The sequence below is a fragment of the Palaemon carinicauda genome, chromosome 11 (assembly GCF_036898095.1).
Source record: "Palaemon carinicauda isolate YSFRI2023 chromosome 11, ASM3689809v2, whole genome shotgun sequence".
NCBI classification, from domain to species: domain Eukaryota; kingdom Metazoa; phylum Arthropoda; class Malacostraca; order Decapoda; family Palaemonidae; genus Palaemon; species Palaemon carinicauda.
This window is the reverse complement of record NC_090735.1, coordinates 109,657,946-109,672,422: the sequence shown is the minus strand read 5'-3', so window position 1 is coordinate 109,672,422 and position 14,477 is coordinate 109,657,946. Positions and strand designations below refer to the sequence as shown.

Genomic DNA, 14,477 nt, shown 5'->3' with positions numbered 1-14,477 from the left:
ACTTTTTCTTGCCCTTGATATCTAGTCTTCTTTACAATATGTCTTACACACCATGTGTATGAATTACAGTCTCTTAACTGTTCTCACGTGACCGAACTACCTCAAAATATTCCGACCCATTCTTACTCTGATAGTCAGTTTATCACTTCTGCGTATAACCCTATTCTTACACCAGCCAATCAAAGCTTATACGTAGTTTTAAACTGCAGGAAGTATGCAGTTACTAGTACTAACAAATAAGATCTCTCTCTCTCTCTCTCTCTCTCTCTCTCTCTCTCTCTCTCTCTCTCTCTCTCTCTCTCTCTCTCTATTCTATATATATATATATATATATATATATATATATATATATATATGTATGTATATGTATATATTGATTAATCCTTAAACGCTATGTAAATTCTACCAACAATATAACAAGCTCCCACTTGAGACATAAGAAGAGTTCATGTAAAGGTTTTAAAAAGTTGAAGACTTTTTGTTACTGCAATTCTAGTGTAGCCTTGATTTGAAAATCAATTTGGATTACACTATATGATTATTTAGATACTTGAAGGGTGTATACAATGAGCAAGTCGTGTGTGTCCTGCAGGGCACATGGCTTCTCCGTGTGACAGGATCAGGAAAGCCGTTCTTCAAGTTAGGTAATCAATTTCCAATGACAGTATCATTGATTGGAGTGAAGTTGTATTATTGCATAAACTCTTAAGCGACTTTTGACAAAATATCTCTTAACGGGTAATATTTCTAAATGGAGACGTTTTCATTGGTTGCCAGTATCGGCTGTCGTCAAATTAATTATTTGTCCGCCATACTACCAATATGGGGTTACTGGTCACAGGCGTATCTTGAGTGTGACTATACATGTGGGTAGTAATGTGTCCTGGGCATTTCCAGGAACAGTATCCTTTGGTGAACATGCTGCTTTTTAAACTGACCTGCGTAAGTTTGCTCCAACATTTTGGTTTTTCATTTACGGCCAAGTCTTTGGTGTTTTATCTTCTCTTATTTACACTCAACCTTCCAGCTTTAGAGAGTAGGACTAAACGTGGCCTGGGGTTGAGAGCCCCATCCAAGAGCTCTCTCTTCCTAGTGGCTGGAATCTGAAAACATTTTAGTAGTGTAGAGGTGTGTGCGAAACCGAAGTAGTAATCCGGGATGTCATTTGCGGTGTGGTGCTGTTAAGTGAAATCTCAAGTTTCCTCTGAAATTGTGGTACCGCGTTCCGTACTTGAGTAGTCTCTCTACACAAGATAATAATTATCGATTTAAAGTAAGATGCTGCCTTTGTGGTCTGGTATTTTTTGGCATTTGGATATGTGGGGCGTCATGAGCTCATTTTCTACACACACACACACACACACACACACACGTGTACATGAGCCGTCAAAAAATGAGGGATAGATATTTAGATATACGTACACACACATTCAACCCTTCCTACCCCTTCCCATTTCTAGCTACCATCTGGGAGTTTGGGCAATATGTTGGAGATTGTGATTTCTGAGTGAACTTCTCGGAATCTCGGGGTACCCCCTATCACTTTTCACTTACCCTAGGGATGGGGATAAACTGAGTTGTCATATGCTTGGCAATGCCGCTAAGCGTGACTGGAAATTTTATATGTATATATATATATATATATATATATATATATATATATATATATATATATATATATATGAGAGAGAGAGAGAGAGAGATCCAGCCAAACACGTTGTTTCCTATACATTATTACTTGCTAAGCCACAACCCTAGTTGGAAAAGTAGGATGCTATAAGCCCAGGGGCTCCAACAGGGAAAAATAGCCCAGTGAGGAAAGGAAATAAACTAAGAAGTTTAACATTTGATTAAATCTTCCATATATAAACTTTGTTTTTATATAGTAAATAATTAGATATACACACTAAGAGGAGTATAGTCAAGTGCAGGCAATAGAATATAAAAATATGTATATTTAATATGATATTGGCTAGTCAGACATTTTGTTCTTTATTATAAATGGGAAATGTGTGTTTATGAAGTAAATTGATAAATGTACACATACAGGAGTATATGGAAGGAAATGCAGGTGAAATGGGAAATTTGATATATTAAACTGATTTTTGGTAAAGCACCTTGATAGTTTTTAACTTGGAAAATCTCTATCTATAACTTTCAAGATTAGTTCATATTAAATCTCTATCTATAACTTTCAAGATTAGTTCATATTCCATTCAGGAAATGGAGGCAATCTTTTGGCTTTGCCTGGTGGATATTGTGAAGGTTTTCTGGAAAATGGAACAAGTCTCTTGTCTGTAGTTTCCCCGGCCGTTATTCTCACAGATTGTTTGCATTGATTGGAATTCCAATACAAACCCGCTACGGGTTCTGCTAATTGCTAATATCGGCTACTGTGCTTGAATTTGGCTTTTTTTTTTTTTACGGAGACTTAGCGGATCTTGTAAGAATATTTTATTCGTCATGGTTTGATGTGTAGTGAAGACTTGACGGGCCAAATTAGTGTTATTGTCCGATTGAAATGTTTTATTCTGTTGGCCAACCGCATTGTCAGGCCTATGTCAGATTTATTGTCTTAAAGCCAAATTCTAAATGATTCGACCTTGGTTTGGGTGAAGGAAATGTATGCGCATTTACGTGTGGCAGCTGGAACTTGGGTGATACAATAATTGGTCTCTGAAATCGCGACTAAGTAGCCATCATTTATAACCCAGTATTATTTTAATAGCCACAGGTTCAGTAATATTTTAATGTTTTTTTCATCTGTTTTCCTGTAATTTTACTTTCTCTGCTCAGCGCTGTTTTAAATTTTTACATGTAGAAATATCCCCCCCCTCTCTCTCTCTCTCTCTCTCTCTCTCTCTCTCTCTCTCTCTCTCTCTCTCGTTCGTTACGTAACTCTAACCATTGACCTTCACTCCTTGCTTGAAGTTGTGCGTGCCAGCCTAAGATAAGACTTTATTGTGGTAAAACAAAATTAAAGCATTATTTTGATGCTTGATCTTAGCTTCGTGACTTTGTCTTCGAGATGGCTGGAGAGAGAACATATTGCAGAGGGGTTTCATTTATTTAGTCTTTTTATGTTGGGATGAACTATGGTTTATAAATTGGTGAATTCCTAGATTACTGTTAATAATTTGGATTTGTTTTCCTCAGGATTAAATCTGGTGTGCATTAATGTATGAACTCGTTATGTGATTAAGACAGTATGCATACACAATGTATTTTTTCTCTTACTAGTGCAGGCTGTCTTTTTACCTTGACGTTCAAAGCACACAAGAGTTTTGTAGTTACGTTCTCTTAGCATGTGTTATTTAGTGTACATGGTTTCATCTTAAGTTTATTGTATTTGGCACAGTTTATTTAGGAAGTATTCCGCGTTGGGATAATCGTGGTGAACATGTCTTAACAGTTTATTTAAAAAGTTGTATCAAGGAGAAATTGTTTTAGTTTTCTGTATCTTGGAAGGAAGGAAAAAGACAGAGGCGAAATCGATCTCGTGAAATAGTTGAAAAAAATTAGTCGAGCGTGTATGCGGCATTCTTGGAACACGCGATGAAGCCACAGAGGGGAAATTGGCCCACTCGGATATTCAAGGTTAAAGCTGCTGATGACTCGAACGTTAAACCGGCGAATGTTTTGACTTTATTATTATTAATTCCCCATTCTTGTGATTCATGTAACTGATATTTCCGAAACTCTACAATAGATAAACTTGTTTTTTTATACTCTTGCGTCACATTCAGCGTCGCTAAATTTATTTGCAGTTTCAATCTAGGACCGAAATTCGTTTTGCCCATTGTATGTCTTTTTTTCAAGTCCTTAAGTAGGAGATAGTAGGGAAAGCCTCAAGTCTATTCCTATGGCACGTTTTGATAAGTGTTGGTCTAAACCAAATATCCTCCTAGATTTTGGGGGATTTCGTTCACCTTGTTTTTTACTGTGTCCGTTATTTAACATTTGTGGTATGTTTTAAAGGTTTTTATCGTCATGAGTTGCAGTAATGGTTCGAAGGAGGTAGCAAAGTGAGCAATCAGCGTGATTGGGGAAGAATTAGACCTAAATTGACTTTAAAATTGAGACACTGAAAAAGTGAAAATTGGTATTATAAAAAGTACGTTTTCACTTCCAGTTCTGGTATCCTTATGCCTTGTAACCGGACATGATTTTTGTCATACGTTTAGGATTATGGTACTTGCCGTGTTATTTAAAATGATGGTTAGATTTATAGTACTTGTGTTTTTTTTTTTTTTTTTTTTTTTTTTTATAAGATGAATCACCTTTAAGCCATGGTAAGTAGCTCTTCTATGAGAAGGACACTCCAAAATCAAACCATTGTTCTCTAGTCTTGGTTAGTGCCATAGCCTCTGTACCTTGGTCTTCCACTGTCTCTTGGGTTAGAGTTCTCTTGTTTGAGGGTACACTCGAGCACACTATTCTATCTGATTTCTCTTCCTCTTGTTTTGTTAAAGTTTTTATAGTTTATATATGAAATACTTTTCCAACTAGGGTTATAGCTTAGCAAGTAATAATAATAATAATAATAATAATAATAAGGCGTTTCAGTGGTCTTTTATTTATTTACAAAGAGTTTGCTGAACTTTTTCATTTTTATGCTTTCACTAAGATGCCCGAGAGAAACTTTAACTGTATAAATCCCAATCCCTTGTATAGTATATGTATTTTATACATTTTGTGGAGAGTAGGTCTTTTTCTCATGATTTTTATAGTGATGTCCTATGTCAGTGCAGTGTGTTTGAGCAGGAGTTATGCATATTTTTTAGTAGTGTTGCTCTAGAAATGCTATTTTTTAAAGTTGATCTGTTTCCTGGATAAACAGTATAATACTTTAAAATTAGCCATGTGACAAAACACTTGTTTACACTTTACCTACAAAGCCATTCGTCATTCCTTGACACAGAGGGTCCTGCATATATACATATGGAATGCTGTATTATGAGTTAGAGGCCTATGTATGGTTTAAATAACAGTGAAGTGTTTTCCTTGTGCCTACTATCCACATTTTATTCTCTCTCTCTCTCTCTCTCTCTCTCTCTCTCTCTCTCCTCTCTCTCCCTCTCTCTCTCTCTCTCTCTCTCTCTCTCTCTCCCTCTCTCCCTTCCTTCACGTAAAGACACTTCGTACAATAATTAAATTTTTTGTGAGATTGTCAAATCTAGGTTTTTCATGGAGTGAGGTTTTCTTATAAAATTATTTATTTTAAATTAACCATCTATGAAAAATTTGCTATATTCAGCCAGCTCCAACCCTGAATGTTCTAGTTCGGTAATTTTAGCATCTGACTTGGCAATCATGGTTTCTTGTTTAGCAACAATCTCGCTACTCAAGTTCTACTTCCATTTCAGTATTCTCCTTCATTTTCCATATTCCTAATTTGGTAAACACATTTCATAGGTTCTGCGCTTAGCCCTGCCATTTCCTTTTATATCATAATCACTGATGCCATCTAGAAGACTCGTTTTCTGTGATGGAGCATATAACTGAAATCAAATCTTATCTTCATTATTTCAGATTTACATATGGGACATGCATGTGTTCCCTTTTTCCCAAACATAATACTATCTTTTTTCAAGTAAAACCTTACTTATATCATTAAGAAATGGCCTCATTTACTCAGAGAGAAAAAGAAAGAGAATTCACCAGGAAAGGATTGAAATTATGATGTTATTGTTTGTAAAAATAAAATCATTGCGTTGAATTTTGTTCAGCTGTATACTGTATAAGGAAGATCTGTGAATGATACAAGGAATTGAAGTGTACCTGTGCTTATATTTGCTGTTTATGTATAATCACTGCAAAGACACCCATTTTAGACATAATAAAATGAAACCACTTGTATGCGGAAATATGTTTTTCCTTAATTAATCCGTTGATAAAGTATACAGTCTTATGTGAACATTTTCGTTATGATTGGCAATTGTACCATTTTGAATGTTATGATATATTGATTATTATTAAATTTTCGAAAACGTATACTTTATCGTTAGTTATTTTATTTACTTTTGCAGTTCACTTGTCACATTCATGTGAAAGTGATCGACTATTATTGCTTTCCAGGGTTATTGATGTAAGTTATGTAGTATGTGGGGTTGTGCCTCTGAAGGGGTATTTTAAGGGGCAAGCTGCAGAAAGCTTTGGCCTCGCATGCTCTCTTTGGGCGATGGGGTCAGCTTGCAGCGCCGACGCTTCATCCGAGGATATGAGCGAGCCCAGCTCCCCAAGGTTCAAAAACCTATTTTACCAGCAAAACTACAGTCGAGAAAAATCTCCCGTCAAGCTCCATTATCCTGTTCCACAGGGTAGCTTTCAGTCTGTTGACATAGACATGTCTCCTCCTATAACTCAACGCCGGAAACCATGGGTAGTGTTGCCGATAATGGAACTGATGGCTGCTTTGCATGATGTACTGTAGGTTGTTTGAAGTTTTGTCAAGGTAAAGGGGTGGGCATTTATCTTACCTGTATATTTTAGTTTTATCTTGAAGGTTGGTTTTTCTGGTGGATGATAGTTGAAGACTGGATGGAGTAAAACTTTATCAACCAGTTGCTAGATCACATCATAAAAGGCAGCTTTTATTACTGTCACAATTCACAGGTGCACTGATTGCCTTTAACACCTATGAGACTGCAACCAGTTTGATAAAAGGCACTAATCTGACTGAAGATACTTGTTTGTTTGTAATGCACTGCATTTTGTACAGTTTATATTGGACTACATATACTGTGTAGATATTTCTTCACCTTTTGGTTAGGATGAGGAGTTAGCATCTGGTTAAAATTGAGCTGAGCTTTATTGTAATTTGCAGCTTTGATTTAGAATGTTAATCACTGATTTGTTTTAACCAGATATTTTGTAATTCTACTTCTAATTAATGTCATGTCGAAGTCACTATTAAAATATTTCAGCTTTTAGTATAGTTTTAGACAAGTTTTATTGTAAGCATTAAAAACCAAAGTGGCCAAATGAAGGAATTTCATTTGAGTTTATGCAAGTTGTATTATTTGTACATGAACGTTTGGTTGGATGAGTTCAACACTTGAACGAAATTTGTAGTAGGAAGGAAATCTTTTAATCTCTTCATTGAAATGTTGTTATTGCAAGTTCATAAAATATATAGTAGTAGATTGATATCAGGCATTACTTTAAAGACATGACTTATACTGTAATGTTAAGTATTTTAAAGCTACCCAAGGTTTGCTTTTTTATCTAAGCTGCAAAATTTTGAAAAAATATGCATGCATTTGCACACGTGATTGATTGTTATAATTTTTTCATTATACTTTTACTTTAGTTGCATAATGAGTTTTATTAATGTTCTTATTTCTTTACAGAATATGGCTGCAAATGGCTCTGGGCAGGACATCGATGAGTCGCTGTACTCAAGACAGCTCTATGTCCTGGGTCATGATGCCATGCGTCGGATGGCATCATCTGATGTCCTGATATCAGGGCTTGGAGGTCTTGGTGTGGAGGTAAGCAGCCTTTAATTACACATGTAAACTAGATTACTAGAAGGATACTTTAGGTACGTGGGATTGAATGGTAGAAATTGATTTAGATAATTCTTTTACTGTATAAGGGATAATTGTTTTTTAGAATTTTGTACATTTTGCAGTTATGAAGAAATGACTCCTATCCTTTTGATATCATCGGAGAACATATTTGTCCTTTCTGATGTTTAATACAGTATTATTTCACTATTTATTCTTTTGGTCATTTGTTTTCAGAGGTTTGCAATTTGCTGTTATCCAAAAATTCAAATAGTGCCACATCAAATCAGCTATTGTTTCAGTAAAGTACGAGATATATATATATATATATATATATATATATATATATATATATATATATATATATATGTTTGATTTGCTAATTTTCATTAATGTTTGAGGTTCTTGCCTTTTTGTAATTAACTTCATGGTTTCTTATATAAGTATAACTTCTATTCTATTATGTTCTTCATCTGTATTAAGACCTTTGGAAATCATTTGTCATATTTCTTCTCCTGAAGGCATCTTGACAGACCAGTGCAGATCTGTTACTTTGCATTTCTTCATGTCTGTTAGTTAGAATTACATGGGCAGTAAACAGTACTTAACTTATGCTGCTGCATTAGGTATTTCTAACAGCGTGTTAGTTGAGAGCTTATATATTATTTTTTGAGTGTAGTACTGTTTTTTGAGAAACTTGTTTATACTTATACAGTTAAGCACATGTTAGGATAGGGAATTGATTGAGTGAGAGGTTTCCAGCGCAGCGAGAGGGAGCTTGAGACGAGGATGTGTGATGTCACCGTGTTGGTTCAATTTGTTTGTTGATGGAACTCTAAGAAAGGTGAATGCTTGAGTGCTTGGTTGAGGATTGAAACCAATAGATGAGAGTGATCATGAGTGGGAGGGGAATCAGTTGTTGTTAGTGGATGATATTGTATTGACTGCTGATTCAGAGAAGCTGGGCCGATTAGTGACAGAGTTTGGAAGGGTGTGTGAGATAAGGAAGTTGCGAGTTGATGTGGGAAGAGTATTGGTTGTTAGGTGCACAAAAAGAGAGGGTGGTGCTAGATTGAATTTCATTTTGAATGTAGAGTTACTTGAGGAAGTAGGTCAGTTTAAGTACTTGGGTTCTGACGTTGCTGCAAATGGAAAAGTGGAAGGAGATGTACAGTATTTTAGAGAGTGAATGAATGATGTAAAGAGTTGAGGGGAGAGAAGGGAGTCGTAAAGAATAGAGGGTTAGAGATGAATATAAGGAAGGTCCTGTATGAGAAAAGGATTGTACCAACTATGATGTATGGATCGGAGTTTTAGGGAATGAAAGTGACGGAGACGGAAATTGAATGTGTTATGAGATTGCCCAAGATTATGGCTGGGGTATCTTGATTGGATATGGTTAGGAACAAAGTAAGAGTGAGATCTGGTTTCAGGAATGAATTAGCTGCTAGAGTGGATATGAAAGTATTGATGTGGTTTGTACATTTAGACAGGATGAAAATTGGTCGTCTGCCGAAGATGGTGATGAATGCAAGAGTTGATGGGAGAAGTGTAAGAGGAAGTTCAAGGTTTGGGTGGATGGATGGAGTGAAGAAAGCCCTAGGTGACAGAAGGATAGATGTGAGGGGCATCAAGCCACAACCCTGGTTGGATAAGTAGAATACCATAGGGCCAAGGGCTCCAACAGGGATAAATAGCCCAGTGAGAAAAGGAATCAAGGAAATAAAGATACTAGAAGAGAAATAATAACAATTAAAATAAAATATATTGAGAACAGTAAAAACATTAAAATAGATTTTTCATATGTAAACTATAAAAACTAAAAAAAAAAAAAAGAGAAATAGAGAATTGTGTGCCCGAGTGACCCGCAAGTAAGAGAACTCTACCCCAAGATAGTGGAATACCATGCTATAGAGGCTATGCCACTACCCAAGACGAGAAAAATGTTTGATTTTGGAGTGTCCTTTACCTAGAAGAGCTGCTTACCATAGCTAAAGATTCTTTTCTACCTTTACCAAGAGGTAAGTAACCACAGGACAATTACAGTACAGTGCAATAGTTGATCCCTTGAATAAAGGGCTGGTCGATGAACAAAAAACAATATTCCAGCATTCAGGACACAATTGACTCCAGCTACAGTCAAATAGAAAATGCTTTTGCCTGAGACATTCATCACTGCCCTAACTTAGCTAAAAAATGTATACAAACAACCTCAATGATACCAACAGTCTTTCCCACCACAAACAATCATTACACTAACTACCCATCGTTCAGTGGTGCGCACATAATTCTCTCTCTCTCTCTCTCTCTCTCTCTCTCTCTCAAAACTAAAGCAAATAAAATAAAACTAATCCTCCACAAAGAAGAATTGTTTGGTAATCTCGTGTTGTCAGGTGTATGAGGACAGAGAAGAATGTGGAAAGAATAAGCCAGGCTATTAGGTGCATGTGTAGCCAAATGAGAAATGAGCCATAACCAGGGAGAGGGATCTAATAATTCTCTTGCGGTAGGATCTCAAGGGTTGGCTGGTGCCCTGGCCAACTTATTACCTACGTATAGAGAGGGATAATGAGCGATTACGACGCAGTTCCGATAGGACCTCCTGCTACATCTGGTCACCTTGATGACCGCTGAGGTAGCGGCAGTAGGGGAGTCAGCTAATAAGCTTCATTTGTGGTGGAAGAAGGGAAAGTGAGTTTCAGCACCCTAGTAGTACCAACTAAACTCTGTCGAGTCCCTCGTCAGGCATAAAGGGACGAGGAAACATTCCCTTTTGTTCCTTTTCAGATGTTGGCTACCTCCCAAAACTGTGGAAAGGGCCGTGATAGATAGATGGAAGACTTGTCTGAATTTTGTTGCACAACAAAATGCTGAATCTTGCTGACAAATAAACTTCATAATATGACAATGTTGTTCATTTTCAAACAATATCTGCTGGAATAAAGCTCATTATTTATACTGAACATAATTTGTTCTGGCATCAGCATTAATCGATTGGTTTTTACTAGAAATCGGCTTAATTAGGAAGCAGACTTTTTCGTTCTAAAGAGTTACAGCAGAATGTCTTTCTCTAATGTAGTTACTATCACTATACTGTAGTTACTACTGTAGGGGGCATAGTAGGTTGGCCAGGGCACCAGCCACCCATTGAGATACTATTGCTAGAGAGTTATTGGTTCCTTTGACTGGCAGACAGTACTACATTGGATCCCCTATCATTTTTTCTTTGCCTACACATACATCGAATAGTCTGGCGTACTCTTTCCACAATCTTATCAGTTGCACTGTACAGTAATTGTTCATGGCTACTTTCCTCTTGGTTGAGGGTAGATGAGAGACTTAAGCAATGGTAGGCAACTCTTTTAGGAGGAGGACACTCCAAAATCAAACCATTGTTCTCTAGTGTGGGGTAGTGCCATACCCTCTGTACCATGGTCTTCCGGGGCCTTGGGGGTAGAGTTCTCTTGCTTGCAGGTTCACTCGGGCACACTATTCTATCTTGGTTTTTCTTCTCTTATTTTTGTTTTTTAATTTTTTATAGTTTATATATGAAAAAGATCTATTTCAAGATTGTTACTGTTATTACAATATTGTATTTCATTTTCGATTATTCGTTACTCCTTATGTAGTTGGAGCCCTTGGCCTTGTAGTAGCCTGCTTTTCCAACTAGGGTTGTAGCTAAGCTGTTTATAATAATAATAATAATTTTCAACTAGGGTTGTAGCTAAGCTGTTTATAATAATAATGATAATAATAATAATAATAGTAATAATAAAGATGATGATAATTATAATAATAACCTGTGTTTACTATATATAAATATAGTAATTTAGTCTATTCCCAGGTTTTCTGTAACTTATTTTCTCAAGACTGAACAGTCTTCCAGTTAGTTTGAGACCAACAGTTTGCTTGAATTTTTTTGTCAGATCTGGTCCAGACCTGGGTACAGTTTTCAATTTCCTGTGTTCAACCATGTAAAAAATTTAACAGTTAATGAGATTAATAATTATGGTCTGAATTTATTCCCATACTGATGTTTTACAGGTTGCAAAAAATGTGATTTTGGGTGGTGTCAAGACTGTAACACTCCATGATGTCAAAGAGACCAAAAATGAAGACCTAAGCCGTCAATACTTTTTAACTACTGAGGACATCGGCAAAAACAGAGTTGAGGCATGTGCGGAGCGACTGGCTGAACTCAACACCTATGTACCAATAACACCAGCCACAGGCCCTCTTACTGAGGATTTCCTGAAGAAATTTAGAGTGGTTGTGTTAACAGGTGAGATGTAATGAGTATTTGAAGTAAGAAAAGTTTCTGGGTCTTGAGGGATGTTAAATTATTTTTATATGATTTGCCCCCCCCCCCCCCTCCTCCTCCTCCTCCTCCTCCTCCTCCTCCTCCTCCTCCTCCTCCTCCTCCTCCTCCTCCTCCTCCTCCTCCTCCTCCTCCAAGAAGGGGCCAAAAGAAGAACCTGGCAACTACAGACCAGTGTGTGTAACTTCAGTGCCTTTCAAAATTTTTGAGTCAATTATAGTAGATTCAGTGATAGAACATATAGAGAAAAACAATCTTTTGATAGACAGCCAACATGGTTTTGGACAAAAGAGATCATGGGTGAAATTTTTTGGAATTTTTCCACATGTTTAGCATTTTTGACAAAAGCAGGGTAAAAGACATCATATACCTAGATGTTCAAAAGTCTCTTGACAAAGTTCCTCATAAAAAAATTAAATGGTCAAAGTTAGGGCACTAGGCATCATTGACGAGCCAGGTGAATGGATCGAAAATTGGCTATCAAACAAAAACAAAGAGTTGTAATCGATGGAGAAGCTTCAGATTGGGCAGCTGTTACAAGCAGAGGTACCTCAGGGATCCGGCCAAGGACCATTGCTATTTTGAATCTACTTTAACGACATAGATTTGGGGTTAACTAGTAGAATAGCCAAATTAGCCGACGATACTAAATTGGGCTTAAATGCTGTGAACTCGGAAGATGTAGAACCCTTAAGAGAGGATCTAATGAAGCTAGGAGAATAGTTCAGAAAATGTTAAAGGCCTTTCAACTGTGGGAAATGTAAAGTCATTCACATAGGTTATAGTAAACCCACAATCAGATTACTCACTGCTGGGTAATGAAGTAGAAAGTTTGTACCAGGAGGAAGATCTTGGTATTATTATCAGCAAGGATTTGAAGTTCACCAAACAGAGCATAAAAGCTGAAAAGAAAGCACTGAAACTAATAGGCTACATAAAGAGACAATTCAAATACAGAAACCAAGACACTACTACAGCTGTACACATCACCAGTAAGACCCCATCTAGAATACGGAGTCCAATAGGCTACACAAAAAGATAATTCAAATACAGAAACAAAGACATGATACTACAGCTGTACACATCACTAGTAAGACCCCATCTAGAATACGGACTCCAATTCAGGGCTCCCAAGTATTCAGAAATATATAGATAGACTGGATGCAGTACAAGCTAGGATCACCAAACTAGTTTACACACTAAGGCTATTTGGATATGGACGGAGGATGGAATGTTTGATCTTGTTTGATCTACAGACTCGACCGACTAAGGGGACTTTAATAGAGGCATTCAAAATTCTTAAAGGAATAAACAAATGTAGATTACAGCAATCTCTACACGCTTTGTACAAATCATTCCACAGGTAACGGATACAAACTGGAATTGAAAAGATACAACACCTGTGGCAATTCTTGACATACAAAATAGCAAATATTTAGAATAGACTTCCAGCGGATGTACTTAACAGTAACACTGTAAATGAGTTCAAGAATATGTTACACGAGATCATAAGAATTCTCTAAATGCTTGAACTAAATCGCTCTACCAAAGAGCAAGTGGAGTCTCTGCGGACGAACTAAAATGTCTTTTAGACATCCAAAATCCTTGTATAATCACACACACACACACACACACACACACACACACACACACACACACCACACACACACACACTCTCTCTCTCTCTCTCTCTCTCTCTCTCTCTCTCTCTCTCTCTCTCTCTCTCTCTTTTTAATATAAGTGAACAGTATAGCCTATGTATAAGTCTGCATTTTCTGCATGTAAATTTATTTAGAAATAAATATTGATGTAGTTAGAATAATTGAATTTATCTGGCTTTGATGGAAAAATGGAATATAAACTGATGCAAGGTATTTTGAGACAGCCATTATTACTACAGTGCTTCTACTCATGGAATTGCAGATTCACCAATAGAGGAACAGCTACGTGTATCATCATTCTGCCATGACAATGAAATTGCATTCATTGTAGCTTCAACCAAGGGTTTGTTTGGACAGATCTTTGCGATTTTGGTGAGAACTTCGAGATTGTTGACACCAATGGAGAAAATCCCTCATCTGCCATGGTTGCTGGCATTACAAAAGAGGTAAGCATTGTGTTTTTTACCATATATTAATTTGGTGCTTGAAACAAAGTTTTTGTATCCACTTTTCCATTATTTATCTGCGTCTACTTTTGTGTTTCCTATGAGCCATGATCCTAACACTTGAATTTGTACTACTTTTCTAACCAACCATTTTTATCTTTATCCTGATTTCCAAATAAATTTTTTAGTCCCCATGTCTCAGGAGGACATAACACCAATTTTTTGTCTACAGTAGATTACAATCTTCCCTCTGTATGCCATCTGTTCATCTCAACATTGTAAGGTTACAATTTTTCAGAATCTTTTTCATTTTTATGTCAGTTTCTATGTTATTGTTACGTAGAGTAGTGAAGGCCTTATGTTCTCATTGGGAGTGCCTTCTAGGCCTAAAACGTTTTCATTATTTGTTGGGATGTGTGTTTTCCATTTCTTTCTAAGCCCTGTCCATCTATCACAGCAGGGTTCCTAACTGCATCCTACATCCGTTTTCTCTTTTATATTTTGAATGTCAAAAGAGATTTGGGAAGGGGAACAGAATTTT

The 14,477-nt window shown here is 36.7% G+C and overlaps 1 protein-coding gene across 1 annotated transcript in view; it reads left to right on the top strand.

The window, feature by feature from the left end:
* Window positions 1-14,477, top strand: part of Uba1 (ubiquitin-like activating enzyme 1) — a 472,916-nt gene that overhangs the window by 442,583 nt on the left and 15,856 nt on the right. The window contains 4 exon segments of the mRNA XM_068383250.1: window positions 7,353-7,493; window positions 11,556-11,793; window positions 13,753-13,848; window positions 13,851-13,936. Coding sequence (XP_068239351.1) covers window positions 7,353-7,493; window positions 11,556-11,793; window positions 13,753-13,848; window positions 13,851-13,936 — 561 coding nt within the window.